This window comes from Dasypus novemcinctus, chromosome 21 (genome assembly GCF_030445035.2).
Source record: "Dasypus novemcinctus isolate mDasNov1 chromosome 21, mDasNov1.1.hap2, whole genome shotgun sequence".
Classification (NCBI taxonomy): domain Eukaryota; kingdom Metazoa; phylum Chordata; class Mammalia; order Cingulata; family Dasypodidae; genus Dasypus; species Dasypus novemcinctus.
In genome coordinates, this window is record NC_080693.1 from 63,873,757 (window position 1) to 63,899,769 (window position 26,013).

Genomic DNA, 26,013 nt, shown 5'->3' on the forward strand with positions numbered 1-26,013 from the left:
AAGGATAGACGGTTTATTCACCATTATAATAAAAAATACATCTATAGCTACATGTATATATATGCAGATAAAAGATTAGAGGGAAATAAACACAGCCGTTAAGAGCAGTTATACCTAGGCGATAGCATTAAGGCTGCATTTCCCTTTCTTCTTTAGGCTTTTTCTTTTTACACAGGATAAAAACAACAAAGCTAGCTTCAGTTGCTATCAAGGCACTGCCTTCATCTGCATCATCACCAGGACCCCATGGCCCGGGGTCCCTGCTCCCGTGGTGGGCAGTGAGGCTACAGATGAGGCTGCAGATGCCCCTCTCTGGGGAATCAGGCAGAGCCAAGCCAGGGCTCAGCGTCCTCCTCCCACTCGCATTGCCCTCTGCAATTGCTATCACCGCGCCCACTGTTAGACTTGGGGTGGGGCACGGACACAAAACAGCCATCTAGCTGCACCGAGGGCGCCGCTTGTTAAACCAGGGGGCAAAGACAAGCGCCCTTTAAAACAGCAACGTACTAACACAAATGATATATACACGGACTGAGAAGCAGAGTGTAACAAGAGATCCATAAAGACGGTGAGTAGCAGAATGAATGGCCATGGGAGGGGTGTTAAAGGAAGAGCTTGTTGGCACTCGCTGGTCCCAGCAGAGGGAGGCAGTCCTGGGCTCCGGGTGCAGGCAGCTCAGGCAATCAAGGGGGGTGGCTGGCCTGGCGGAGCTGGTCGTCAGAAGCGTCAGCGGTGCAGCTCCCAGCTGATGATGGTGCACCCCCCCACCAGTTCCGTCTGGCTCTTCTGGCCACCGAGGCAGCATGGACTCAAGGGGGGCTCTGCAGGCCTGTTGGATGGAGGAGAGTGTAGGGAGGAAGGTAAAAAGTGAGGTTTTGTGCCAGGGCTCCCCCTCTCCCATCTCTCCTCTCTCTCTGCTCTCATCGGGGCCTGGAGATGCTTGGAAGTGCCCTGGGCCCTCCACTTACCTGGGTCTTGGCCCACCCTGTCCCTAGTTCCTGTCTTCATTTGCTGCCTCGGGCCCAGACCCTCCCTGTCCCCAATGTCAGTCACCTGGGATTGCAAGGGGCCCCGCTGGCCTCTTCAAGATGCTGCTGGGGAGACGGGCAATGCGGCTGTGGCTCCGGGTGACTCCCCGTAAACGGGAAACCGAGGAACTGAGGGAGAGGAAGGAGGGAAGGTGGGAAGGTTACAGCCGTGGAGGGGGAAGAGGGGAGCTAGACACTAAGCCCTGGGAGCAGGGGAGGCTAAGCACCAAGGAGAGCTTCCAAGCCCAGATGGGAGGGTAGGAGTGGTTGGTGGGGTTTGGCACATGGGAAGGAAGTAGAGGTGGGGGTGGGGTGGGGGACCCAACCACTGGATTAACCAGTAAATCCTGAATGTCCCCTTCTAGATACAGGGGCTTTAACCAAGGCAAGGAGGTGCCCTTCACCTCTAAGGTGAGCCTGTAACCACAAGGCAAGGGCTGAGGAAGCCTCGGGTGGAGACCTAGATGCTGGCCCTGCTCACACGACCCCAAGCACTTGCTCCCAAGGTCGGGGACATGTCCTGGCTGCTGGCTGGCCAGATGTCCCCTGCCCTGGTGAAAGCTCTTCCTCTCTTCCTCTCTGCCCTGCACCTCTCAGACCTCACCTCCCAGCGCGCCTCTTCTTGCAGGCAGAGATCCCAGGGACGGAAGACCTTGGCTTGGGGCCCCTCATGGTGAACAGGATTGGTGCCCTGGGGGAGGATGGAAGATGGAGGGAGGCCAATCAGGAGAGAACCAGAAAACGGTGCCAGCCATTTCCTCCCCCAACCCCCACCTGGGGGGTGCAGAGAGGTTGGACAAGATGACCTCTGAGGCTTCTTCCTCCTAAGAGGTGGACTCCTCTCCCTGCCCCTCTCAGCCCGGGCTGACAGCTGAGTGACAGGCCTGTTCCAGGAGAACATCCAGATGTCAGTTTCCAGTGTGTCTGGGGAACTAGAGTTCAAACAATTTCACCCTTCCACCTGCCCGGTTCTGAGCTGGCGACTGAGAGTTCAGGGGCTGGGGGAGGGGTGGGCAGCATGCCGGCCTCTGCCTCACAAGTCCAGGTCAGTCTACCACTTGTACTTGGCCTTGGACTGTCCTGAGCTGGTTGCTGTTGCCCTACCCCCTGCCATGTGGGTGGAAAGCGACAATTAAAGCGTCATAGTCTAACTGAAAAATACATCTGTGGAGTTTTCTGAGGACCCCTTTCTGATGGGCTGGAGGGTAAAATCTAGGAGTGGCAGTGGCAGAAATGGGCATTTCCCAGTGGGACCCAGAACTCAGGCAGTCACACTGAGGAGCAGCTCAGGTTGGGCTCCCCTTGTTAATTATATTCTCTGATGACTCTTGTCAAATTGGGGTTCCATTAGGTATTCATGGACACCCCACAAACCAGCAGAGCTGGGAGCTTTGAAGCCCAGACAGACGGAGACGCTGCTTCCACGGGAGCTGTGCGTTCTGCTCTCCTGGAGGCGAAGCTGATCAGAACCAAAGGAAAACACCACACGTTTCCCGGCTCCAAGAGTCAGGCTATCATCCACTCCTCTTGGCAGCACCCTGTCTGCTGCTGACCCTTGACCCCAAGGGAGACCCACCTGGAGATGAAGGGCTGATCCAGCCTAGCCGGCTCCTGGGGGACATTCTCCCAGTCAATGCATTCATGGAAACCGAGCTTCAAGGGAGCCTCTTCGGAGAGCTCAAAGGTGGCATTGAGGCCCCGGGCGGGCAAGGCCAAAGGGGTGGAACAGTTCTGCGCAGCCGAAGGACCCAGGGGCATCCGGCTTTTGATGACAGTGACTGGGCAGAAGCGAGGGGAGTGGCAGGGGGAAGGGGTCTTTCCCCCCTTGGGGGTGCTGGGCCCCACCGAAGGCTGGGCCTCGGGCAGAGACCTCCTCTCCAGACAGGGCAGGAAGGACTGACGCTGGCGCTTGGTCCCTGGCTTCGGGGCTGGGGGGCTGTCTGGCTGTGAGGGGCTAGGTCTCCTCCTCCTCTTCTTCCCTGTGGGTTGCTGGGATTCCAGGGCTGAGGTGTGATCTGTCCTGGCAGGGACCCCCAGGGTGGGCATGAGGTCACTCCATCGCTTTGCCATGGTCCGGGTCACGGGACCAGAGTATCCTGGAGACTCTGGGCACAGAGAAGGAGCTTGCTGAGGGGAGATCAGAGACTGATCAGAGGAAGAAGAATTTTTAGAACTCAGGGAGTGAGATGATGGAGACACGAAGGAGCCCCGGACTCTCCAGGCCTGCCGCGACGCCTGGGGCCTCTCAGTGTCTGTGTTCCGGGGGTCCAGCCTCCTATCTCAGCACTTACCCAACATCTGAGGCCCCCAGGCCCCCGGCTCTGTCTGGGCCTTGGAGGTAGCTCCTCCAGGCACAGGCAGAGCAGGGATGAACTCACTTGACTCTGGACACAGCTCCTGGGCCAGAGATGCCCCCATGGCCAGGCCAGGATCCCCAGACGCTTCGGCCTTGGGCTCAGTTTTTTCCTCTCGCACCAGCTGCTGCAGGGCCTCAAACTCTGCGATCATGTCCGGGGTCAGGAGGCTGGCTGCCTGGAGCAGGGCGTACTGCCGCTGGGCCAGCCGCAGCACCTTCAGGGCCAACCTGCAACAGAGGGAAGGGGACCCCACCCCACTCAGACCGGGGTCCTCTCTGCCTTGTGCCTGTCCCCATGGCTCCAGAAGTGGCAAGGAGCACACGTGGCCTGGCTCCTGCCTCCCTCCTGCCTTGCTCTGGACTGACTGGTCTCACCACCATCCCAGCCCTGGCTCCTGATGGAGGTGGCCGCAGGTAACGGTGGGAGGCTTCCCCCACTAAACATGCCACACAACAGACAGTGCCTGGGAAGTAGGGAGAGGGCACTATGGGGCCTTGGACTCAGAAGACCTGCATTTCCTCTCACTGCCACTTATGAGTGCTGCCACCTTGAGTAAGTTTATTCACCTGAGAGCCAATGTAAGGTGACAGTTATGAGCCTGGGCTTAAGCCTGTGTTCAAATTCCAGCCGGGACACTTTCTAGTTGTGTGATTTTGGATGCGTTGCTTAACCTCGGTCTCCACATCCTTAAATGGGAATAATAAACACACCTACCTCATAGGGCTGTTGGGAAGAATAAATGAGTTTCTTTCTATGTAGAGTGTTTAAACAGTGCCTGGCACATAGTGAGCACTGTAAGGTTAGCTAATTATTGTTTTCTGTAAAATGGAAAGGACACCATCTACCTTGTTGGGATAAGAGGAGATTAAATAAGATAGGCTATATTTATCTTGGTTCTGAAAGACCTTCAAACATACTTGCAGTCTGTGCTTTTGTTGGGATCTGGAAAAAGCATGTGTGAATCAACGCATATTTCACATGCACCAGGGGCTAATTTAAAGGAAATTAGGAGGGTTATGTGGTTATCGATGCTGTAAATTTAGATTCTAATAGAACAAATTTTCTTTCTGTAAGGCACAACTATGATAACATAATAAACACAATTATCACAGTGGGGATTATTCAAGGGGATAAAAAATAATTTATCTTCAGGGAGCTCTACCTGCCTGGACATTTCTGAGACCCCTCCACTGCCCTCTGTCAACATGTGCTCAGGGAACCCAAACTCATTTTATAGAGTAGCCTCAAGGCCTTTTTGCAGGAAGCAGGACATACATTAAAAAGAACACACCAGAAACTCCTTCTTAATCTACCTGAGCCACACATTGTAAGGAAGATTAGACTACTGAGAAAAATAGGTATTTGTGGGGAAAAGCACTAGCCTGGCTGTCAGATGATCTGGGCCTGGCCCTGTCCGTTTTGCCATCTGACGTTGGGCAAATGTCTTAGTATCCCCATCTGACAAACGTGGAGTTGGTCTAAGTCAGGGGTTGTCAAATTACATTTCAAGAAACCCATCAGAGGACACTTTAAACAGAGCAGCCCTGCTTTGAATGTGCTACACATTAGATTTCAGCATAAGATTTCATTTGAAGAAAGGACTTGGCAGCCAGAAGTTTTTTTGAAAAACCACTGAGCTGGAAAATCTAAGATCTACTCAGTGCCCTTGTGGTCTGAGATTTTAAATTCTAAAGCCAAAGAGGAATTATTTTTGATTATCTGGTTATTAGAGTGTCTCCAAATATGGAAATGATGTAGAATGTTTTGCAGCCCTTGCTACTTGGCCAGCGTTTTCTGTCACATTATATTCGTACTTTAGCCCCGAGAAGTAGAGAGAATAACAGCTGAGCTTGAAGCAACTTGCCAGAGACCACAAAACCACACTGAGGCAGAGCAGAAAGAAGAACCCAGGTGCCATCTCTCCTCACAACAGGGGACACCGAACAGAGACCCAGTCATCCGCAGGACTGTGTGGTTGACCCCCGGGGGAGTGAGGGGCCCCCCACCGCTGCATCCCTGCTCTTGCAGGGCCCCGGGGAGCCAGCAGCAGGAGACAGATAATGAGCCGCTGATTATTCAGGCTGCAGCATTTTTGCTGAGTCGGGAACAGACACTCCCCAACAAGAAATAAAATTAAACAGGCCCTTCTGTCCGGAAGCTTTAAATACACTGCCTAGTGCGAAGCGTGCTGGGGAGGGAGGAGTGGAGTTGGCAGCAGCAAAGCTAAGTGGCAGGGGATTTATGTGCTGGGGGCCCAGGGAAAAAAATACTAGCAGCACCTCTCTACTAAGCACAGAGAGAATGGCCCCAAATCCATTTCTCTTTGGCTTTGCGTGGTGGTTTGTATTTACTTCTGAGAAAAAATAGCCCCGGTAAATCTGTCGAGGATACATGACAAACACCTGACTCGGAAAGGCTGCCCCTTCCCCAGCCTGCCGCTCGGCTTCTCTTGGCTGCTCCCCACTTGCTGAGGACAGCTCTGCCCTCAGACTGGAAAGCAAAGCACCAGGCCAAGCAGCCCTGCCCTAATTCAGTGCTTGCCATCTGTGTGGATGGAATTTGGTGTTTTGCTTCCTCTGCTGTTGGGCTGCCAACTACATGGAGGGAGAAAGAGAGGTGCAAACGGAGTAGGTGATGTTATCAAGGAGGTGAAAAGCTGCATAGGGACGATCCCGATGAGAAGAGACTTGACCCTTACTAGAGCAGAACAGGCGCTTCTTCAGTGATGTGCTTAATGCCAACTCCCACTCCCAGAAGGGGAGAGGGAACTGTGCCCTGTTGCCTCCCATCCTGGAGCCAGTGTAGAGCAAGGAGATACCTACTGCTTAGAACAGTCCCTGCCCAGCTCCCGTGGCGAGAGGCTGCCCCTGACTGGCTTGGGCTGGAGGGCCAGGCCAGGAGATCCTGGAGGTGGGCATCTGAGGTTCTGCTCTGGCACCTGGATTGGAATCTAACGAGAAAAACGGAGTCACAGGTGGAGGGCCCAGGATGCACCCTCCCTTAACTTAAGCAGCAACTAAAATCTTTCCCACTTCCAAGAAGGCTTCCTAGGATAACCAGGTCCTGGTGGAGGCTTTCTCTCTCCCAGTCTCCTTTCCTCCCTCCCTGTTCCCCTTCTGGTAACGCACTGGGCTCCTCACTTCCAAACATGCAAGGACCTGACAGACTATTTCGTCTTCCAGCACAGGCTCAGACGGCCTCCTAATGACTAAGCCAGGGGGAGAATCTGGGACTGAAGAGTCTCCCTGCATTTGGGAGGCCATTTCTCCCCATATTCCACCAGCTCCAAGCCTCCTCAATGCCCAGGCCTGCACCCCCGAGTCCTACCTCCTCAGCTGGGCCTTCGTCCTTGTCCTTTGGAGGCTGCTTCTGGAGAGGGGACTTCTCTTCCATGACCCTCTCCACCTGGTCCTCTGCTCCCAGGTTGTCCTCTAGGACTCCAGACCTTGGATGGAGCTCTGGGGTGCACAGCTGGCTGGGAAGGCGTAGGGGAAACAAGGGAGTTTAAAGGCAGGATGTGAGGGAAAGGGATGTGGCTCAAGCAGTCGGGCTCCCGTCTACCATATGGAGGGTCCAGGGTTTGATGCCCAGGGCCTCCTCGTGAAGGTAAGCTGGACCATGCTGTGAGCTGGCCCAAGGGGAGTGCTGCCCCATGCAGGAATGCTGCCTCACACAGGAGTGCCGGCCGATGTGGAGAGCTGGTGCAGCAAGATGACGTAACGAGAGACACAAAGGAGAGACAATGAGAAGATGTAGCAGAACAGGGAGCTGAGGTGGCATAAGAGTTGAGTGCCTCTCTCTCTGTCTGAAAGGTCCCAGAATCAGTTCCCGGAGCTGCCTAATGAGAATGCAAGCAGAAACAGAAAGAATACACAGCAAATGGACACAGAGCACACACAACAGGGAATGGGAGAAATAAACAAATAAAATAAATCTTAAAAAATAAATAGGGAAGCGGATGTGGCTCAACCGATTGGGCTCCTGTCTACCATATGGGAGGCCCTAGGTTCACATCCCTTGTGAGGGCAAGTTGGCCCACACCTGCGGCGAGCTGACGGCCTGCACCCATGGAGAGCTGGTGCAGCAAGATGATGCAACCAAGGGAGACAAGCAGACACAAGAATGCTCAGTGAATGAACATAGAGAGCAGACAGCAAGCGAATGGCATGGGGGGATAAATAAAATAAATCCTAAAAAATAAATAAATAAAATAAAGGCAGGATGTAGAGAGCGGGGAGGGGATAGGACAGGATCTCTGTGGCACCCAGGTGAAACAGAGCCCATAGGGAGGTTGCTTGGGTAACAAATGGACAGTCGTTCGTGATCAGGGACTTCCTGGTTTAGGAAACAGTGACACCCTGCACCTAACTTCCCCTTCTCTTGAAGGTCAGACGCTACCTAGGTGGCTGGGTGTCATTTGCTTGTTTGTGTTATCGGAACAGAGCACAGGCTAGGTGACAATTGCTATGCACTGTGGGCACTGTGTGGGAACCCCTAAACCCTAGAAGTGAGGAATCCTAGTCCTCCAGAAGCTGGAGAAGTGGCCTGGCTCCCTATCCTGGCCGAGCTGAAGGGTGGCAGTAGAACTCACTGTGGTTGTGGCAGGTCCAATTTGGGGGACTGTGGGGGCTCCTGTTGTGGGGCCCGGGCTCCCGCCTCATAGGCCTGGAGTTTCTCTCTCAGGGCAGCCACCTGGAACGGAAGCAGCCCAGGCCCTCAGAGCCCGAGGTGCACACAGGAGGCGAGGGGAGCCCCAGCCGCGCCCCGATGCGCCCGTCTCTCGCTGCCTCCCAGCCCAGCTCCCCAAGTGGGCTCCTCACCTCCGCCTGGAGCTGCTGGCAGATGGTGGCGTACTGGCTGATGTGACAGTCCAGGCTGATCACGTTGCTCTTCAGCTGGGAGGGGGCACAAGGGAGAGATCTGTCTGTTTATCAAAGCCACTTTCATCAAGCACCTCTGACGGCAGGCACGGCAGGTAGGTGCCTTTCCCACATAATGCCTCAGCACCCCCACAGGCAGGGAAACAGACCAAACAAGGTCAGTGACTGGCAAGAGACCACAGCAAGAGGCAGCAGGGGCTTTGGAACCCAACAGGCCTGACTCCCTGACCAGTAAATTCTTGCCAGGCCACAGGCTTTTCAGCAGCAGGCTCCCTGGAGGAGGCGGGGAAGAGGAGGCCAAGCAGATGAGGCAGCACCCAGAGCCACTGTGCTTTGGTCTGTTTTAGATATTGCTGTTTTCTGAAAATATGGTCTTGCTGCTAAAAATAAATCTGGGAGAAAAAACCACTGGACACCACCAGGTGGCCTCTCCTGAGATGACTGTGCCTAGTCATCCTTGCACGGTAATATTTTACTCTTACTTCTTCGTGAGTCTTGGAGCCCGGGCTGCCTCTCCCCCACCCGGAGGCTTCCCAAGGATAGGATCTGTGTCGCTTCGACCACAGTGAATCTCCCTGAAGACAGAGGCTGGGCTAGCTTTCCTCTCCTTGGGGTCACTAGTCTGGGTACCCAAGGCAGCCATCTGGGTCCTGTCTCTTCCCCCTACCCTGGCTGGGGGATCCCCACCCCAAGCCGAGACCCCCATCCGGCACATACCGAGAGTTTGATCTCCTTGGCCCGGTCGGCATACTTGAGGGTGTTGTAGGTGTCCTCGTAGGCCAGGCTGGAGGGGCTGACGGCAGCGACCATCACTGTGCGGCAGTTGCCCCCGAGGGAGTCCTTGAGCAGGCGGGTCAGTTTGCTGTCCCGGTAGGGCACGTGAGACTTGCGGCCCTGGGGGCAGTGGTGGGGCGGGGGTGAGGTCGCTGGGCCAGAGGGGGACTGGGCCCAGGGCTGGAGGGAGGACCCTCAGGTTCAAGCACCTCATCCTTCTGCCAGGGAAGCCCCTGGGTCTGTGCAGCTTTACCTTTGCATCGGCCAAGGCGTTGAGGACATTGATGAGGGCCAGCAGCGAGCGGTTGATGTTGGCGCCCTCCCGCAGCCGCTCCCCCTTGGCGTGCGTGCTGGATGCCCGCTCCGAGCCAGCCAGATCGATCAGGCTCATCTTGGCCACCTGAAGGGCCTGGGTCAGTCCTGGAACCCGGTCCTGCTGCTTAACAAAGATCTGGGAGCAGACGGCGGGAGTGAGGGGAGGCGTCAAGCAGCCCTGGCTCCAAGCTCCTGCCCACGACCCTCTCACCTGGAAGATGGCATGGGAACGGGAGGAAGTCACGTTGGCATCGGTGGGGTGCTGCGTGCGGTTCCGGTTCCCCCTGGTCAGCATCTCCAGCAGCTGCTCAGCTGAGGTTGGCTATGGAGGAGATACCCGGGAAGGGGGCTGAGGTCTCCCTGCCCAGGGCTTTGCCCCTACCTGGGATGGTTGCTCTTCAGAACCAATGTCACCCCCTTCCTTCCCACTGCTGCTGCCACAGGACCCAGGGCCTTCCCAAACTGCCTTGGTGGGGGTTCCCTAGCAACAGGGTTGCCCATCCACCCCAGCCCCATCTCATACCTGGTGGAAGGAAAGTCCTTGCACCACCACCCCCTTGTCGGGGTCCTCACGGATGGCAAGGGGTCCCTTGGGCTCCAGGAGATCGTGGATCTGCTCATTGTATACCTGAGGAGGGAGGAAGCAGGGACAAGGGCTGAGGGAGAGGCACACATCAGGAAGCCTCTCTCCCTAGGGGCCAGTGGGGGGCTGAGCTGCTGGGCAGGGGCAAGAGTGACTGGACTGGTGCGGATTCGTGGCACCTCATCATGAGTGGTTCTCTGTTGGGCTCCATCAAGCAGACAAGAGCAGGGCGGGTGGACTCTGCTTCCAATGCTGTCTCTCACTAAGCCTCACATTTGGCCCCAATCCACCCACCTGCTTCCACCGTCTCCCGATCTGTTCTCCCCACCCTGGCCCTCTCCAGGTGGCCCTACCTCCTGGTAGCTGATGAGCACCTCAAACTGCTTCTCCTCCTGGTGGGCCTCAAGGCGCCTGTACAGCTCCATGGTGGTCAGGTACATGATGCCAGGGTCCCCCTCCCTTCCCAGCATGGTGTGTGTCTTCCCGGCCCCCGTGGCCCCGTAGGCAAACACTGCAGAGGACAGAGTGGGGAGTAGAGGAGATCTGCCTTGTCTAGTCTTTCCCAGTGCATTTCCCACTGGCTCAGCTCTTCCTTCCTCCTCAAGCCGCTCTCCTTTGCCTTCCCTGTCCACCATTCCACAGCTTGTAGCCACTTGCATCCCGTCCCCTGCAGTGTTTGTGAGTTCCCTACACATCCATCCTGGCTCCCCCATAGGCCTGTGGACTCAAGGGCAGAGGGGTTTCCATTATGGAAACCTGCCAAAGGGAAGCCTTCTCCAGTCTAAGCCACTTTCCTCAGTTGATAACCACACACTTGGTGTGATTTGGTGCTTGCTGTCTTCTCCCCTCTCTAGACTATAAGCACCATGAGGCAGGAACAACACCAGTCTGGTTCACTATTGTAGTCTCCGAGCCCAGTAAAGTGCCTCGCCCACAGTCGAAGATGAATGGGAACCCACAGAGAATGAAAGGGCCAGAGCCTTCTCAACAAGCCATGCCCAGGTCAGAAGACATCAAACTCCTTGAAGGAAGCAGGGAAGAAAGGCTGCGACCCAACCAGCCAGGGCTCTCCCTCCTTGTTGGCCAGGTTCTCACCTGAGCAGTTGTAGCCCTGCAGGAAGCTGTCCAGGATGCTGCAGGTGGTGTGCTGGAACACGTCCTGCTGGGTGGCCGCCTCACCAAAGACCCGGTCAAAGACAAACTTCAGATCTTTTCCCTTCTTCTTGGGGCCATCATGGGTGCTGGCCAACTTCAGGCCAGGGAATCCCCCGTCGGGCTCCTCGGGGTCAAACACCAGCACCCGCTCGTCTACCACCTGAACCACAGGTCGGCGTTGACTCTCCAACTCCCGCAGGGTGGGGGGCCGCACGCGTACCACCACCTGCACCATGCTGTCCTCTACCGCCATCACCATGGCAACACCTGGGCAAAGACATGATGGAGAGGGGGCCCAAGCTGCTGCAGGGCTGCCCAGGTGCCCCGCTTTCCTCCCCACCAGCTGACCTCTGTTTATATCTCAGGAGAAACAGCAGTGGGAAACCCTGGCTTGAATCAGAAAACCCGCATCTTTCATTGACTGGCTGTGTGATCTCAGGCAAGTGAATACTGCCCTCTGGGTCTTTTTCTTCACTTAACAGATAAGGATGGCAGCACCAAACTATGAGAGTGCTATAAAGACTTAGTGCATAGCACTAGTGCATAGCACTAAGTGGTAGCAAAATTTTGGTTCTCTTGAGTTACTGACAGCACTTGTATAGGATGTTATAGTTTGCAGATTTGTGCTCTTTTTTTGTTGTTGTTAATTTTAACTTTTATTCTTACAAGATTTACAGAATAGAGCTGAAATGATTGCTATAGGTTTTAATGTTGATAAGAAGAACTGGACTATAACACAACTGAAATACAGTGGTGAGCTGAGCAAGTACCTTTGATAATGAAGTCACAGACATGATTTTTCTATACATTTTTTTGTTTGAAGAAAATATAAAGTCAGTAAGCAGTCACAGATGAAAGAATAAATAAGATAGGTAGACTTAAGATGAGGAACAAATATATCTGTTTAGGGTTTAAAATGGACAGAGTGGTTTGTTTTGTAGCAAGAAGAGAAAACTGGGTGGTGGATGGTAATTGCTGAAACAGGAGGACGCTCTGCAACATTTGCTCTTACAGCCCATCGCACCCCCTCCACTGCTGATATCTACATTTCCACTGGGGTCTTTTACGGGGGTCTTTCGAAGGATATCTTCAGCTAATGTGAGGAACGCCTTTTTGATATTTATATTTGCTTTTGCACTAGTCTCAGAAAATCTAATACCATGCTCCCTTGCAATCTGTTCTCCTTTTCCTCTAGGCACAACTCTTTTATGGTCCATATCACACTTGTTTCCTAGTAACATTCTTTCCACATCTTCGTTAGCATGCTCATCTATGTTTCTAAGCCATTTGCTGATGTTTTCAAAACTTTTACCATTGGTGGTGTCATGTACTAGCATGATACCCATAGCTCCTCTGTAGTAGGAGGTCGTGATGGTGTGGAATCGCTCCTGGCCTGCTGTATCCCGTATCTGTAGCTTGATCTTCTTCCCTTGTAATTCAATTGTTTTGATCTTAACGTCTATTCCTCTGGTGGAAATAAAAGGTGGTATTGAAGGCATCACCCGAAAAACGAGAAAGGACGCAGGCCTTCCCCACTCCCGAGTCCCGGATCAGGAGCAGCTTGAAAAGCTAGTCTTCTTCGCCTTTGCGAGGAGCGGCTCAGGCTCTCGGGACCGCCGGCGCCCCGGGGATCCGTCCCTCTCACTGCTGCCAGCTACTCTCGGGGAAACGTGGGGAAAGAAGGGGTCGAGAGGGCGCCGGCGACCTGACCCGCGAGGAAGTCCCGACGGCCGCGGCGCCGCGTGCCTCCGAGGGCGGCGACCGAGGCTCCTCAGCCTCCCCAGCCGCTCCGCGCGGTTCGGTTCCGGGGAGTCGTGGGGACCAGGTGGCCTCCCTGCCCCTCAGGGGTGCGCCGCGGGAGCAGGCTTTGCCGTCGAGGGAGCGCGGCGGGCGTGGGGAGTCTCGCTCCCGGGCGGACACCCCGCGCTGGGACGCGGCGAGGGCAGCCAAGGCGGGCCCTGAGCCGCCAGCTCAGCTGCAGCCGCAGGAAGAGAAGACAGCCGCGCCAGCGCGCCTTTCCCCGCGCCCTCCGGCTCTCTCTCTTAAAGCTGTTTGTGTGATTTAACATGTAAAACCTGCCATTTTAACCGTTTTTAAGTGTACAATTCAGTGGCATTAATCACATTTACAATGTTGTGCTATCATCACCACCACCCACTACCAAAACTGTTTCATCACCCCAAGCAATAACACCCCAATTCACCTCCGCCCCAGCTCCTGACAACCTCTAATCTACTTTCTGTCCCCATGTATTGGTTTATTCTAGATATTTCATATAATTGGATTTATACAATATTTGTCCTTTGTGTCTGGCTTATTTCACCTAGCATAATGTTTTAAAGAAATTCATCCATGTTAATGTGTGTATCAGAACTACATTCCTTTTTTTGGCTGAATAGTATTCCAATGTGTGGATATACCACATTCTGTATAACCATTTATCTGTTAATGGACACTTGGACTTGGGTTGTTCCCACCTCTTAACTGTTGTGAATAATGCTGCCATGAGCATGGGTGTACAAGTATCTGTCCAAGGCTCTGATGTCAATTCTTTTGGGTATATACCTGGGAGTGAAATTTTCAGGTCATATGGTAATTCTAGGTTTAACTTCATGAGAAACTGCCAATGACTTGTGTTCTTTTTTTCCTTCATTCTATTTCTCCTATTCTAATTTATCTTTCCTTGATCCTGGGATTTAATTGCTTTTTCTAAAACTATTTTTCCAAATCTGTATTTTTAATTGAACCTTTGGTATATTAATACACTCTTGTAAAAATTTCAAAGAATAAAGTGAAAGTTCTCCTTATCCAGGCCCATCCCAGGTCTTTCCCCTAGGTCATCAAGCTTGATAAATGCTGAGTCTTCTCCAGATCTCTCTCCATGTATCTACATACATATATAAAGAGTTTTGATTATAGTTTTTTACAAATTGGTATCACTGTACATATTGTTCTACAATTAGCTTTTTTACATTTAATAATATATTTTCTAGATATAGTTACCTAAGTCTTTTTGACTCCTGTAGATTATTCCATGGTATGGATGTTCCATTTTTAAATATTCCGATTTAACCATTGCCCTATTGACATAAGTACTAGTCCAATATTTCACTTAAATGAAATAAGCTGCAGAGAGATCCATTTCCTGCTCCCTAAGCACATGTGCAACATGCGCTCTCTAGAACAGGGGTTCTTAACTTTTTTTGTTCCATGGACACCTTTGCCAGTCATGGACCCCTTACTAAGTCCACACTATACTGTGTATTATTTAATAAATATATCACACCTGCATCAACACGTTGCCATAAGAATAATATTTCTTTGAATTTCAATTCGAGCTCATGGATGCCTTGTTAAGAACCCCTGCTCTAGGGGACATCACCAGAAGTGGGCCTGCTGTGTTATAAGGTGGGAACATTTTTAATTTCAGAAGAGACTGCCAAATCACTCTGCAGAATGGCTGTGCTTCTTGACAGCACCAACAGTGTACATGAGGCTCGTTTCTCCCCCGCCTCACTAACACTGGTGGGTTTTACATTTTTGTCAATCTGATGGTATTTCATTGTTGGTTTAATTTGTGTTTCCTCGATTACCAGCAAGATTGAGCATTTGTATTTCCTTTTTTCTTAATTGTCTGTTTTATTTGCTCATTTTTTCTGAATTGATCACCTTTTTATTAGAAATTTATAAGAGCATTTAGACATCATTTGGCATATGTATTACAAATATTTTCCCCAATTTATCATTTGTCAGTTGACTTTGCTCTATGATACCTTTTGCCTCACAAAATGTTTACATATGTAGGGAGGCAAAAGGTCTATGTTTTCTTTTAGAACTTTAGGATTTCTCGTCTTCATTAAAAAGGTATGTCTCCCTAAGTGCTAGGTTGAACACATAGCTTCCTTAATTTTCTTCTAAGACTTTTTTAATATGCATTAAGTCAGGTGTATAATTTTATTTTCTTACAAACAGAGAGTAAGTGGGTGCAGCATCAATTATTAATAACTACCCTTTTCTCACTGGAAATACCACCTTTGTCATAATTACTATATTTTTGAGGCTATTACTGGGCTTTCTACTGTGTTCTATGAATCTGTTTGTCTCCTTCTTGTACCAATACCATATTGTTTCCATTATATTACTTTGCAATATGCTCTATATCTAGTAAGACGAGAGCCCACCCTCCACTAATCTTTTTTTTCCCCATAATTTTCCTGGACTATTTTCAGATATTTATTATTCTATGTGACTTAAGAAAGTTGTATCATTTCTACTTTTAGCCCAGAACCCTCTCCTCACCCCCAAAAAACCAAAAACTACTGAGATTTCAATTTTAATTGCATTAAATTTCCATATTTATTTTATTATATTCAGCCCTCTTATTCAAGAACATACCTACTGCCTTTCTATTTGTTCAGATATTTTTATGTCTCTCAATAAGGTTTTACAGTTTTCTATCTCTTCAGATAGGTTCTGTGATTGTCCTTTTAATATAACACCCAAGTACTTTATAGACTTAATTACTGTTATTAATGGAATATCTTCCCCCATTTCCATTTCCAGCTGGTAAATGCTAGTATGGAGAAAACAAATGATTTTTATATATTTTTCTTATATCTACCACCTTCTCAAATTCTCTTATTAAATTCAATTGTTCTTTATTAGAGCCTATTGGGTTTTCTAAATATACAATCATATATTAGAAAGCAATTTTTTAACCCTTTCTTCTCCATATTTATACCAAATATTTCATTTCTTGCCCTACTACATTCCTTAGAACTTCCAATCAATGTTGAATAATAATGTTGATAACAGGCATCCTGTCTAGCTTTTGATTTTAATGAAAATTACTTTAGTGCTTCACTATTTAGAAATTAGTTTTTGTACAAATAGTCTATTATAGTAATTTCTTCTATTATTATTAGAGTTGTTATTTGGAAAGTCTGGATTTCATCTAATGCTTTTTCAGCATCTCCTGATGTTCATTTGTTTTTTTCTTCTTTATGTTACTGATGGAGTAAATGATTTGATATTATTCCTGGTATCAAACCAACCATGTATTCCTGAAAAAGATCCTAGCCTGGTCACAGCGAAGTTTTCAATTTTGAAACGGTCAAATTTGTCAATATTTTCTTTTATGGCTTTTACACTTTTCATTTATTTTTTAAATTTTTTTAAAGATTTACTTTTTATTTATTTCTCTCTCCTTCCCCCACCTCCCCCCCACCCGGGGGTCTACTCTGTGTCTGTTTGCTGTGTGTTCTTCTGTGACTGCTTCTATCCTTATCAGCAGCACCGGGAATCTGTGTTTCTTTTTGGTGTGTCATCTTGCTGTGTCAGCTCTCCGTGTAGGCGGCGCCATTCTTGGGCAGGCTGCACTTTCTTTTGCGCTGGGTGGCTCTCCTTACGGGGTGCACTCCTTGTGCATGCGGCTCCCCTACGCGGGGACACCCCTGCGTGGCAGGGCACTCCTTGCGTGCATCAGCACTGTGCATGGGCCAGCTCCACACGGGTCAAGGAGGCTTGGGGTTTGAACCACGGACCTCCCATGTGGTAGGTGGATGCTCTATCCATTGGGCCAACTCTGTTTCCCATTTTATGCTTTTTAAAGAAGACATTCCTTCCTCAAAGTAATTAATATTTTTCTTATGTTCCCATCTAATATTTTTCTTTCTTACATTTAAGTCTTTATATACTCAGATGGAAATTATATTTTGTGAATGGTGTGGGAAAGTTTCTAAATATCTTCTTTTCTTACTAAATGGTAAGCAATTACCTCAAGATCATTTATTGAACAGTGCATTTTTTTTAAAAATTTATTTCTCTCCCCTTCCCCGCCACCACCACCCCCAGTTGTCTGCTCTCTGTGTCTGCTTGTATTCCTGTCAGCGGCCCCAGGAATGTGTGTCTCTTTTTGTTGCATCATCTTGCTACATCAGCTCTTTGTGTATGCGGCGTCACTCCTGGGAAGGCTGTGCTTTTTTCGCACTGGGCGGCTCTCCTTACAGGAACGCACTCCTTGAGAGTGTGGCTCCCCTACGCGGGGGACACCCATGCATGGCACGGCACCCCTTGCATGCATCAACACTGTGTGTGGGCCAGCTCACATGGGTCAGGAGGCCCTGGGTTTGAACCCTGGACCTCCCATGTGGTAGGCAGACACTCTATACATTGAGCCAAATCTGCTTCCCTGAACAGTGCATTCTTTCTCCACCAATTTGAAATGCCACATTGAATATAACCAAGTTCTCATACATACATGAATTTTGTTTTTGGACTCCCTATTCTGTTCTTTTGATGCAGTCCTTTTCCAGTACATATTGCAATTACTATGCCTCTATCAAATATCACTTCTTAGCCATTCTTGGGCATCTTGTTTTGTATATGATTTTAGAATCAGCTTATGAAGTTCTGTGAAAAACCCTAAGATTTTAATTGGTGTTATTTTGAACTTATAGATTAATTTAAGGAGCACTGGCATCTTAACAATATCAAGTCTTCCCATCTTTCCATCTTTATCATATTCAGTAAAATTTTATTGTTTTCCTTACATGGGTTTTGTATATTTCTTAATAGACTTATTAGTACTTATTTTACAGTCTTTGTTATATGGTGAATAGGCTCTTTTTTAAAATTTATTTTCTAATTCATTTTTGCAAGTATTTCAAAAGCTACTGATTTCTGTTTGCTGATCTTACACCTGGCACACTGCTGAACTCTTATTAGTTTTAATAGATTATCATCGATTCACTTAGATATTTCAGAGCATTATAATACAGGTTGCTGATAATGCTAAATACTTTCTACTTCCAGCTCCTCTATATTTAGTTTCCCACCCTCCACCCCCTACTCTCCCATTCCCTCATCCCACCCCATCAGGAATGTGGAAATGGGTGTCGAATTTTATCAAATGCATTTTGGCATGTACTGAGATGACCACACAGTGTTTCTCTTTCAATCTGTTAATGTAGAGGGTGTCATGGGCAGATAGCCTAAGGTTGAGCTGATAATTATTCAAACACTTATTTGCCTGAGACCTCTCTCCCTAGTTTTTCATATTCTCCTTCAAGCCAGCTTCCCAAGGGTAAGAATGGAATTTTTGGAATGTAGGAGTCACGGTCATCCTGGGACCTTCCAACTCTAGAGATATATTAACAGGAGTCAGGAACAGAGGCTGTTCCTGGGGGATATGAATTGATGACTGCTTTCCCAGTCAAGCCCAGGTCCTGCTGATGTGTCACAATTACCAAGGTTATTCAACAAATAAAAGTGGCATTTCTACCTAAAATGCCATCAAACACCACATTTTTCTTGGGGAAGGAAGCAGAATTGAGGGGATTTGAAACTCCTGTCCCCTCACCCCCAAATTTCTTCCCCACACTAAACAAAGGTGAGGTATTCCCCAATAATCCTTATAGATGTGTCTAATTCTTTACCTGTCCTAGCAATTAGTCTGCCATGATAATAAGAATATTAGCTAAGTGCTCACTATGTCAGGAACTGTTCTAAGCTTCTTATATACATATCATAATCTTATATCCCCCTTTGCAATCCCACAAGGTAGATACTGTTATTATGCTAATTTTTCGGTGAGAAAATTGAGACAGAGAGGGTTAAGCAACTTGCCCAAGGTTCCAATCTTAGCAAGTGATGGAGCTCAATTCCAACCCAGACACAGTATGACCACAGAGCCTGCTCTACTGCCTTATAATATTATATATTATACTATGATTACCACACTGTCCTAATAGTTCTATATATTTGTATAATAATTATAATCCCTTTTATGTATCTAGCAGGACATATTCCACTTTCATATCTATGGACAGTACCTGATTTTTAACACCCAGAGATTTTCTCCCACCCTTGCATCCTCAGCCCCAAGGAAGCCCACTCTTGTACTCACAACGGGTAAATAAGGGTAGAGGAGTCCTCATTGGTTGCCCTAATGACAGTCCCAGTTCCCCTCAGCGGGGGGAGGAGGGGGCCTGGAGCTGCCTAACATTCTAAGCAGGAAATTAAAAAGGGCACTGGCAACGGAGTGCACATAACCTTTACAGTTTGCCTCTTGAGGGCCAGGGAGGCAGATTCTGTTTGCCTAATGAGAGCTTTTCCTCCTTCCTGGGAGTGCTGGGGACATGGGGGAGCAGAAGGGTGACACTTGGCAGGGTCGCAGCTTGGATACCTGGGTCTTGGCCTCTGCTGTGTCTGACTTGTGGGGTGGTCTTTTCCACAAGTCACATCAGCTTCCCCCTTTGAGAGCCAGAGAGAACAGTTACCAATCAGCTCCCGCCCTAGGGGGATGGGGAGATTAATGAGAGACCGTTTGTCATGTTTTCTTTGATCCTTAGTTGGAAAGAGCATTTCAGCCAAAAGTACAAGGGAGATGATTCTTTAATAAGATCTTCAGGGTTCTGAGCCAGCCACAGTCATGTCCTGTTTCTAACTCAGGGCAGCTCATTAAAACCCAGAGGCTAGTTTGTTGCGGAGCTGGGGCTGGGAAGGCAAGATCCAGTTGTTTTTAGGGTGGCTTCCTCTGCCCACCCTTGCAGGGACTGGATGAACTAGCCCAAGCTCCTTTGAAGCCCCTGAAGAATTTCTGAGGACTTGAGGGAATCTCCTTGCAGATGTTGGAGCCCTGGGATGTTGTTCTCTTTCTATAGGGCTTGCCATAGCCCCCTTCATCACCCTTTCCCAACCTTCCCATACTTGTGTTTCTTGTCTCTGAGCTCCATGCGAGCAGGATCCTCTTCAGGCATAGTGAGTGTCATGTCATGTCCCCCACAAAGACATGTTCAAGTGCTAGTCTCCTAATTCCATAGCTGTGAGCTCATTTGTAAATAGGATGGTCCAAGATCCTGTTCAGGTGAGGCCAAACTGAATCAGGGAGGGTGGATCTCAATCCAGTATGACCAGAGTCCTAATAAGCAGAAGAAATTTGGATAGAGGAGAGGAGACAGACAGCCATGTGACAGAGCAGAGATTAAGTATGTATGGCCAGCAAGCCACCACCAGGACTCTACAGACTTCAGAGAGCATGCCTGTTGATACCACGATTTTGAATTAGCCTCCAAAACTGTGAGACAGTAAATTCCTATTGTGGAAGCCAACTAGGCCACAATATTTATTATAGCAGTCCTGGATATATGATGCCTGGGCATGATGCCCAGATGTAGAAGATGCTTAATATTTGTCCCATGGATGAATAAATCTCACAGAAGAGCAGACTCTGAACCCAAAAGTCTAATAATCATAATTAACATTTATTGAGTGATTACTCTGTACCAGGCACTATGCAAAGTGCTTAAGAAATGGTACCATTTAATTTGCACAATAACCTCATAACATGGGTATTGATACAATTGTCACATCTCAACTTCATAAAGGAAACTGAGGCTCATGGTGACCCTGAAGGTTAACAGTAGGGCAGGAACTTGACCTTGTCCTGCCTGACACCAGAGGCTATTTTGTCCTGCAGTTGGGCTTTCCCAGATCCCCGCCCCAGCCGGCCCCCAACCTTAGTACAGACAGAAGGTTGTCAGACCACTGCTGGTTCTTCCCACTGGTGCTCTTGCAAGAGGAAGGAGCTGTACCTTCCCGCCCTCATCCTCAGCATTCTCTCCATGGAGCAGACAGAGGAGGGCAGCATTTCTTCAGCCTCTGAATATAAAAAGGAGGCAACCCCCCACCCCCCACCCCAATCCTCCATCAAGGGATGCATACCTTGTTTCCCCAAAACTAAAACAAGAGGGTCTTGGGAAGCAGTTGTGGCTCAAGAGATTGAGTCCTGCCTTCCACATGGAAGGTCCCAGGTTCAGTTCCCAGTGTCTCCTGAAGAAGATGAGGTGGCGCGGGGGATAAGCACAGCGAGCTGACACAACAAGATGACGCAACAAGAGACACAATAAACCAGGGACCTAAGGTGGCTCAGGTAATTGAATGCCTCTCTTCTACAAGGGAGGTCCCAGGTTCGGTTCCTGGTGCTTCCTAAAGAGAAGACGAGCAGACATTCAAACAATGAGTGGGGGATAAATAAATAGAATCTTCAAAAAAAAAAGGTTCTTATTTTCCTCCACATTGGCATCCATCATGGGGGCTCCTTGAAGACAAGGTTTTCCTTCATCCTTATGGCCTGATAGCCTAGCACTGAACCTACATAAAAATGTTCTATGACTATGGGTTTTTAATTATGATTCGTGATTATTGCCAGTATATAAAAATGAACTGATTTTTATATATTGATCTCATACCTAGAAAATCTGCTGAATGCTATTAATTCTAATTATTTTGGAAAATCTAATAATTTATAGGTTCTTTTTAAGGGGATAATTATATGATCTGTAATAGATGATAGTTTGTTTCTTCCTTTCTAATATCCTACTTTTTATTTATTTTTCTTGTCTTATGGTCCTGGCAATATTTGGATACATAATTGAATAGAAGCAGTGATATAGTATAGTCTTGTCTCTTTCCTGATTTTATAGGGAATGCTGCTATTATTTCACGATTTAGTGTGATGTTTGCTATTGGTTCTTCAGATTCTCTTTGTCAGTTTAAGGACATTTACTTCTTTTTTTTAAAAGATTTATTTATTTTATTTCTTCCCCTCCCCCTCCCCATTGTTTGCTTTCCATGTCCATTCGTTGTGTATTCTTCTGTGTCTGACTGTATTCTCATTAGGCAGCTCCAGGAACTGATCCTGGGACCTTCTGGAGTGGAAGAGAGGCGACCATTCTCTTCTACCACCTCAGCTCCCTGATCTGCTGCATCTCATACTGTCTCTCCTCTGTGTCTCTTTCTGTTGTGTCATCTTGCTGCGCCAGCTCTCTACATGGGCCAGCACTCCTGTGCAGAGCAGCACTCCTGTGTGGGGCAGTATTCTACGCAGGCCAGCTTGCCACATGGGCCAGCTTGCCTTCACCAGGAGGCCCTGGGCATCAAATCCTGGACCTCCTATATGGTAGATGCGAGCCCAATTGCTTGAGCCACATCCGCTTTCCAACATTTATTTCTATTTCTAGTTTACCATTAAAAAAATATCTTGAGGGAAGCAGATGTAGCTCAAGCGGTTGAGCGCCTGCTCCCCACATATGAGGTCTAGGGTTTGATCCCTGGTACCTCCTAAAAACAAAACAAACAACAAACAAATGAAAAGACCAACTTGGGGGAGCCGATGTAGCTCAGTGGTTGAGTGCTGGCTTTCCATTTAGGAGGTCCTGGGTTCAATCCCTGGCCTCGGTACCTCAGGAAAAAAAAAATCATGAATGAGTATTATTGAATGTTACTGAATCCTATTTCAACATCTAATAGGGTATGACTTCCCCTTTAATCTGTAAATGTGTAAATTGTTTTAATAGATTTTTCTATTGTTAAACCATTCTTACATCCCTAGGGTAAACCCAAGTTGTCTACAACATATATTTTTTTAATACATTGCTGGCATCTAATCATTAATATTTTACTCAGGAAAAATGATATTCACAAAAAAGACTGACCTGCAATTTTGTCTGGTGTTTGGTGTCATAAAATAGGCAAGAAATGAGGGAAGGTAAATAAATAATAGGGGAACATAGGGTATTTTATTGGCATTGGAATTAAGTGTAAACCACAATGTAAACTACAGACCTTGGCTAGTAGCAAGCTTCAATATTTATTCACCAGTTGTAACAATGTACCACACTATTGTAAGATGTCATTAATAGGGGAAGATGTGGAAGGAGAAGGAGGTGGGGTATTTTGGAAATCCTTTTATACTCTCAATGTAATTTTTATGTAATCTAAAACCTCTTTAAAAATAAAGTTTATTATATTAAAAAAATAAGGTAGAAATGTTCTCTCTCTTTTTAAGGAGAGTTTGTACATAATTAGAATTGTCTTTTCCAATTGCCCATATATTTCTGGGGGAGTTTGGCAGGATTTTCCTGATGTATGTGGGAGTAGATATTAAATCACTTTTCTCAATAGTCCTGGTCTATTCAGAATTTCCATAACTTGACTTAGTTTGGGTGAATTGTTTTCTCCAAGAAATTTGTCCAAATGCATTGGCAAAATGGGGTTTCACTGATGCCTCTCTCTCTTTTAATCTCCCTATAACTCAAGTTATGCCCCTATTTTCATTCCTAATATCATTTGTGTGTGTATTTCTTCTCTTTATTTCTTGAGCAATATAGCCAGAGGTTTGGCTTTTTTATTAGTCTTTACAAAGATACAGCTTTTGGCTAAATTAATCCTCTCTTATATAAAGTAAAATTCCATTTCATTACTTTCTGTTTTTGTCTTTATTATCTCCTTCCTTTTATTTTCTATTCTTTTATTTTGTTGTTCTCTTCCATTTTATTAAAGTGAATGATTACTAACTTTCAGCTTTAAAAAAATATTCTAATGTAAGCATTTATGGCTATAAATTACCCTGTGTGTACTGCTTTGGCAGCTTCCTTAAGCTTTATATACACTTTTTATCACTGTTCCATGCTAAATATCTTTCAATTACAATTACAATTTCCTATTTGACCAATAAATTATTTAAGTTTATTTTCTAACTTTCAAATGTGGTTTTAATTTTTTTCTTTTGCATTCTAAATCAATTGTTTGTAGAGAGAAAATATGATTTGTACAATACCAATTCTATGATAATTGTTTAGATTTTCTTTGTCACCAGGTAGAGGGAGAATTTTTATAAATGTCTCTAAGAATTTGTTACTTATATAATGTTTTTAAAGGGAACAAATGGAGAGCTGTGTTAGATAATATGAAGACCACAAATTGGCACACCTTAAAATACTTCTTTAGGGGTGGGAGAATTAAATAATGAAATAGGCAGATACTTGGCAGTTGTTAAACATGGGATGCAGTAATAGGAGAGGAGATGGAATAGGGACAAGACTGGAGAAAGCAGTGGAACACTGAGAAGCTCATTCAGAAAAATTTTGTAGACACTCCCCTCTCTGAACTAGGCTTAAGTTCTCTGTGCCTCAGTTTCCCACCCCATGAAATATAAGTGTAAATAATATTAGTATCTATCTCACAGGATTATTTGAGAATTACAGTTAATTCAAGCCTGGTATGGTCTCAATAAAATGTTAATCAATATTATTAGAATTGAGATGACATTTATCATGTTCCCCGTGATACCAGAAGAAACAATGCGTTTAATAAAATCCCCTAAGATTCTGTGGCACAGACCAAGCTTTGTCTTTTCCATGTCATTTCAGTACCCTGAAGGGCCACAGCTAAGAGAAGAGGCATACCAGGAGCAGTAACAGAAGGTCTGGTTTTCTGTCATACACTCGTTCTTTTATTCCTAACTTCATTCAAATATTTATTGAGTGGCCCAGTACCTAAGTTAGAGCCACAGACACATAAAGCTCTGCAAGAGGGATAAGACATCTGTACAGATGTGTGGAGAGGGGCCTAGCTACCCCATACATAGGTGTACAGGGATCGCACCAGCTGTTCAGCTCAAGCGCGCAGGAGAACCCTTACACATGGACAGGAGGACCGTTTCCTTTCACAGGACCAAGGCCCGGGGGCAGTGTGGGCCGAGCCTGGTCCTGTACGGATGAGCAGAGCAGTCCCGATCGCCTGTGCACTCGCGTAAGGAAGCTCCCTGCTCCCCGCACCACCTCCCGCCTTGTCCTGAGGGATGCACCCAGGATCCCCGCGCGGCCCCAGGGCTGGGTCTCGGCGCTCCAAGGTGACGTCTTGCTCATAGGAGGCCGGACTCCGGCTCCCGCCGGGGAGCAGCTGGGTTCGCGCTTCCGGGACCTGAGCGCGGGAGCCCCGGCTGACTCCGCCGTGGCCCGGGGCTTACCTTTCGAAGGCTTCCCGCCGCAGATGTCGCCGCTCACTCCCGGGTCCCTTCAGCCGCCGACAGCGCCCCAGACCGCAGGAGCGTGCGCCCCACGCCCTCCCCCTCCCCGCCAACCTCCGCCGGGCGCCGAACGTTCAAACTAGCCGGGTCGGTCGTCCGCGCTCCCCATTGGCCACCGGCCGCATCGCTAATTGGCCCCTCCCTAAGTCACAAAGTTCCGCCGGCGGCGGCGGGCGCGGTCCACAGGGCGCCTGCGCGGCCTCCCTCCCTGCTTGCCAGAGGTTTGAGGCGGCACATCCGCGGCTGGAAAGCACGTTAGTGACCTGCAGAAACCAGAATGGGCTGGAAAATCAGGGCCACGGCCAGTATCTGTCGTCCCTTGGTCTGGGTTCATCATCAATTACAACCCAGACAGCCAACAGGTTTTCAGACCTGTTTTTTCTGTGGGCTAAGCCAACGCCCGTTTATCCAAGAGGGGATTCTCACCCTCTGTCCAGGTTCCTTTTCAGCTGCGCAACTCCCAAGAATGAACTTCCAAGGGCAGCCTTGAGGAGGAAAAGCCGGCCCTGGCCGAAAATGGCAATTCGATTCCACTTGCTTGACCTTGGCAGAATTGGGGCCTCAGGATTGTTGCATCTGAGGGCTCCTTACGGCGCCGGAGAGCAGCGCCGCCTCCATCCGCCACCCCGCAGCAGGGATTCTGGTGGGCCAACCCCATGCCGCAACCCCGGAGATGTGGAGGTCGAGGAGAGAGCCTTGAAACTGGCCTCAGTTTCTTGTCCAGGCTCAATCACTAACTAGTGGTGAGACTACACAAGTCAATTAAGCTCTTTCAGCGTCAGTTTCCTCATCTGTAAAATGGGGCAAATATCCTGCCCTCCTTACTCACCTAGGAAGGCATGGATGTGAAAGGCCCTGATGTGTGCAGGAGGAAGGACACTTACTTGTCTGATAATCTTGGACAAGGCAACCTCTCAGAGCCTCATTTTCTGCAGTTATAAAATAGGAAAGAAGAGAATATTTAGCTTGTTACAAAGATTAGAAATAATGTATAAGAGAACCTTATAGACATTCAATGAAATGATAATAGATGTTCTTTTTTTGTATCATA

At 48.1% G+C, this 26,013-nt stretch overlaps 1 protein-coding gene and 1 pseudogene across 1 annotated transcript; both read right to left on the reverse strand.

The window, feature by feature from the left end:
- Positions 1-25,590, reverse strand: KIF18B (kinesin family member 18B). The gene is made up of 16 exons (XM_058284363.1): positions 24,903-25,590; positions 11,033-11,359; positions 10,291-10,448; positions 9,878-9,982; positions 9,566-9,676; positions 9,293-9,490; positions 8,983-9,159; positions 8,206-8,280; positions 7,977-8,077; positions 6,713-6,860; positions 6,208-6,335; positions 3,407-3,612; positions 2,605-3,133; positions 1,633-1,719; positions 1,054-1,157; positions 1-829 (listed from the first exon to the last, which is right to left on the reverse strand). Exons 2-16 carry the CDS (start codon positions 11,349-11,351, stop codon positions 810-812), a joined length of 2,466 nt encoding a protein of 821 aa, XP_058140346.1. The 5' UTR covers positions 11,352-11,359; positions 24,903-25,590; the 3' UTR covers positions 1-809.
- On the reverse strand, positions 12,004-19,851 carry LOC101425800 (ras-related protein Rab-10 pseudogene; annotated as a pseudogene).
- Positions 25,591-26,013: the final 423 nt, after the last annotated feature.

Coding starts and splice junctions, on each gene's coding strand:
- KIF18B (XM_058284363.1), bottom strand. CDS start 11,351: ATGGTGATGGCGGTAGAGGACAGCATGGTGCAGGTGGTGGTACGCGTG. Junction 8,281..8,982: donor CCAAGGAGATCAAACTCTCG/GTATGTGCCGGA, acceptor GCCCCCTCCCAG/CTGAAGAGCAACGTGATCAG. Junction 3,613..6,207: donor GGCAGGGACTGTTCTAAGCA/GTAGGTATCTCC, acceptor CCTCTGTTGCAG/GTTGGCCCTGAAGGTGCTGC.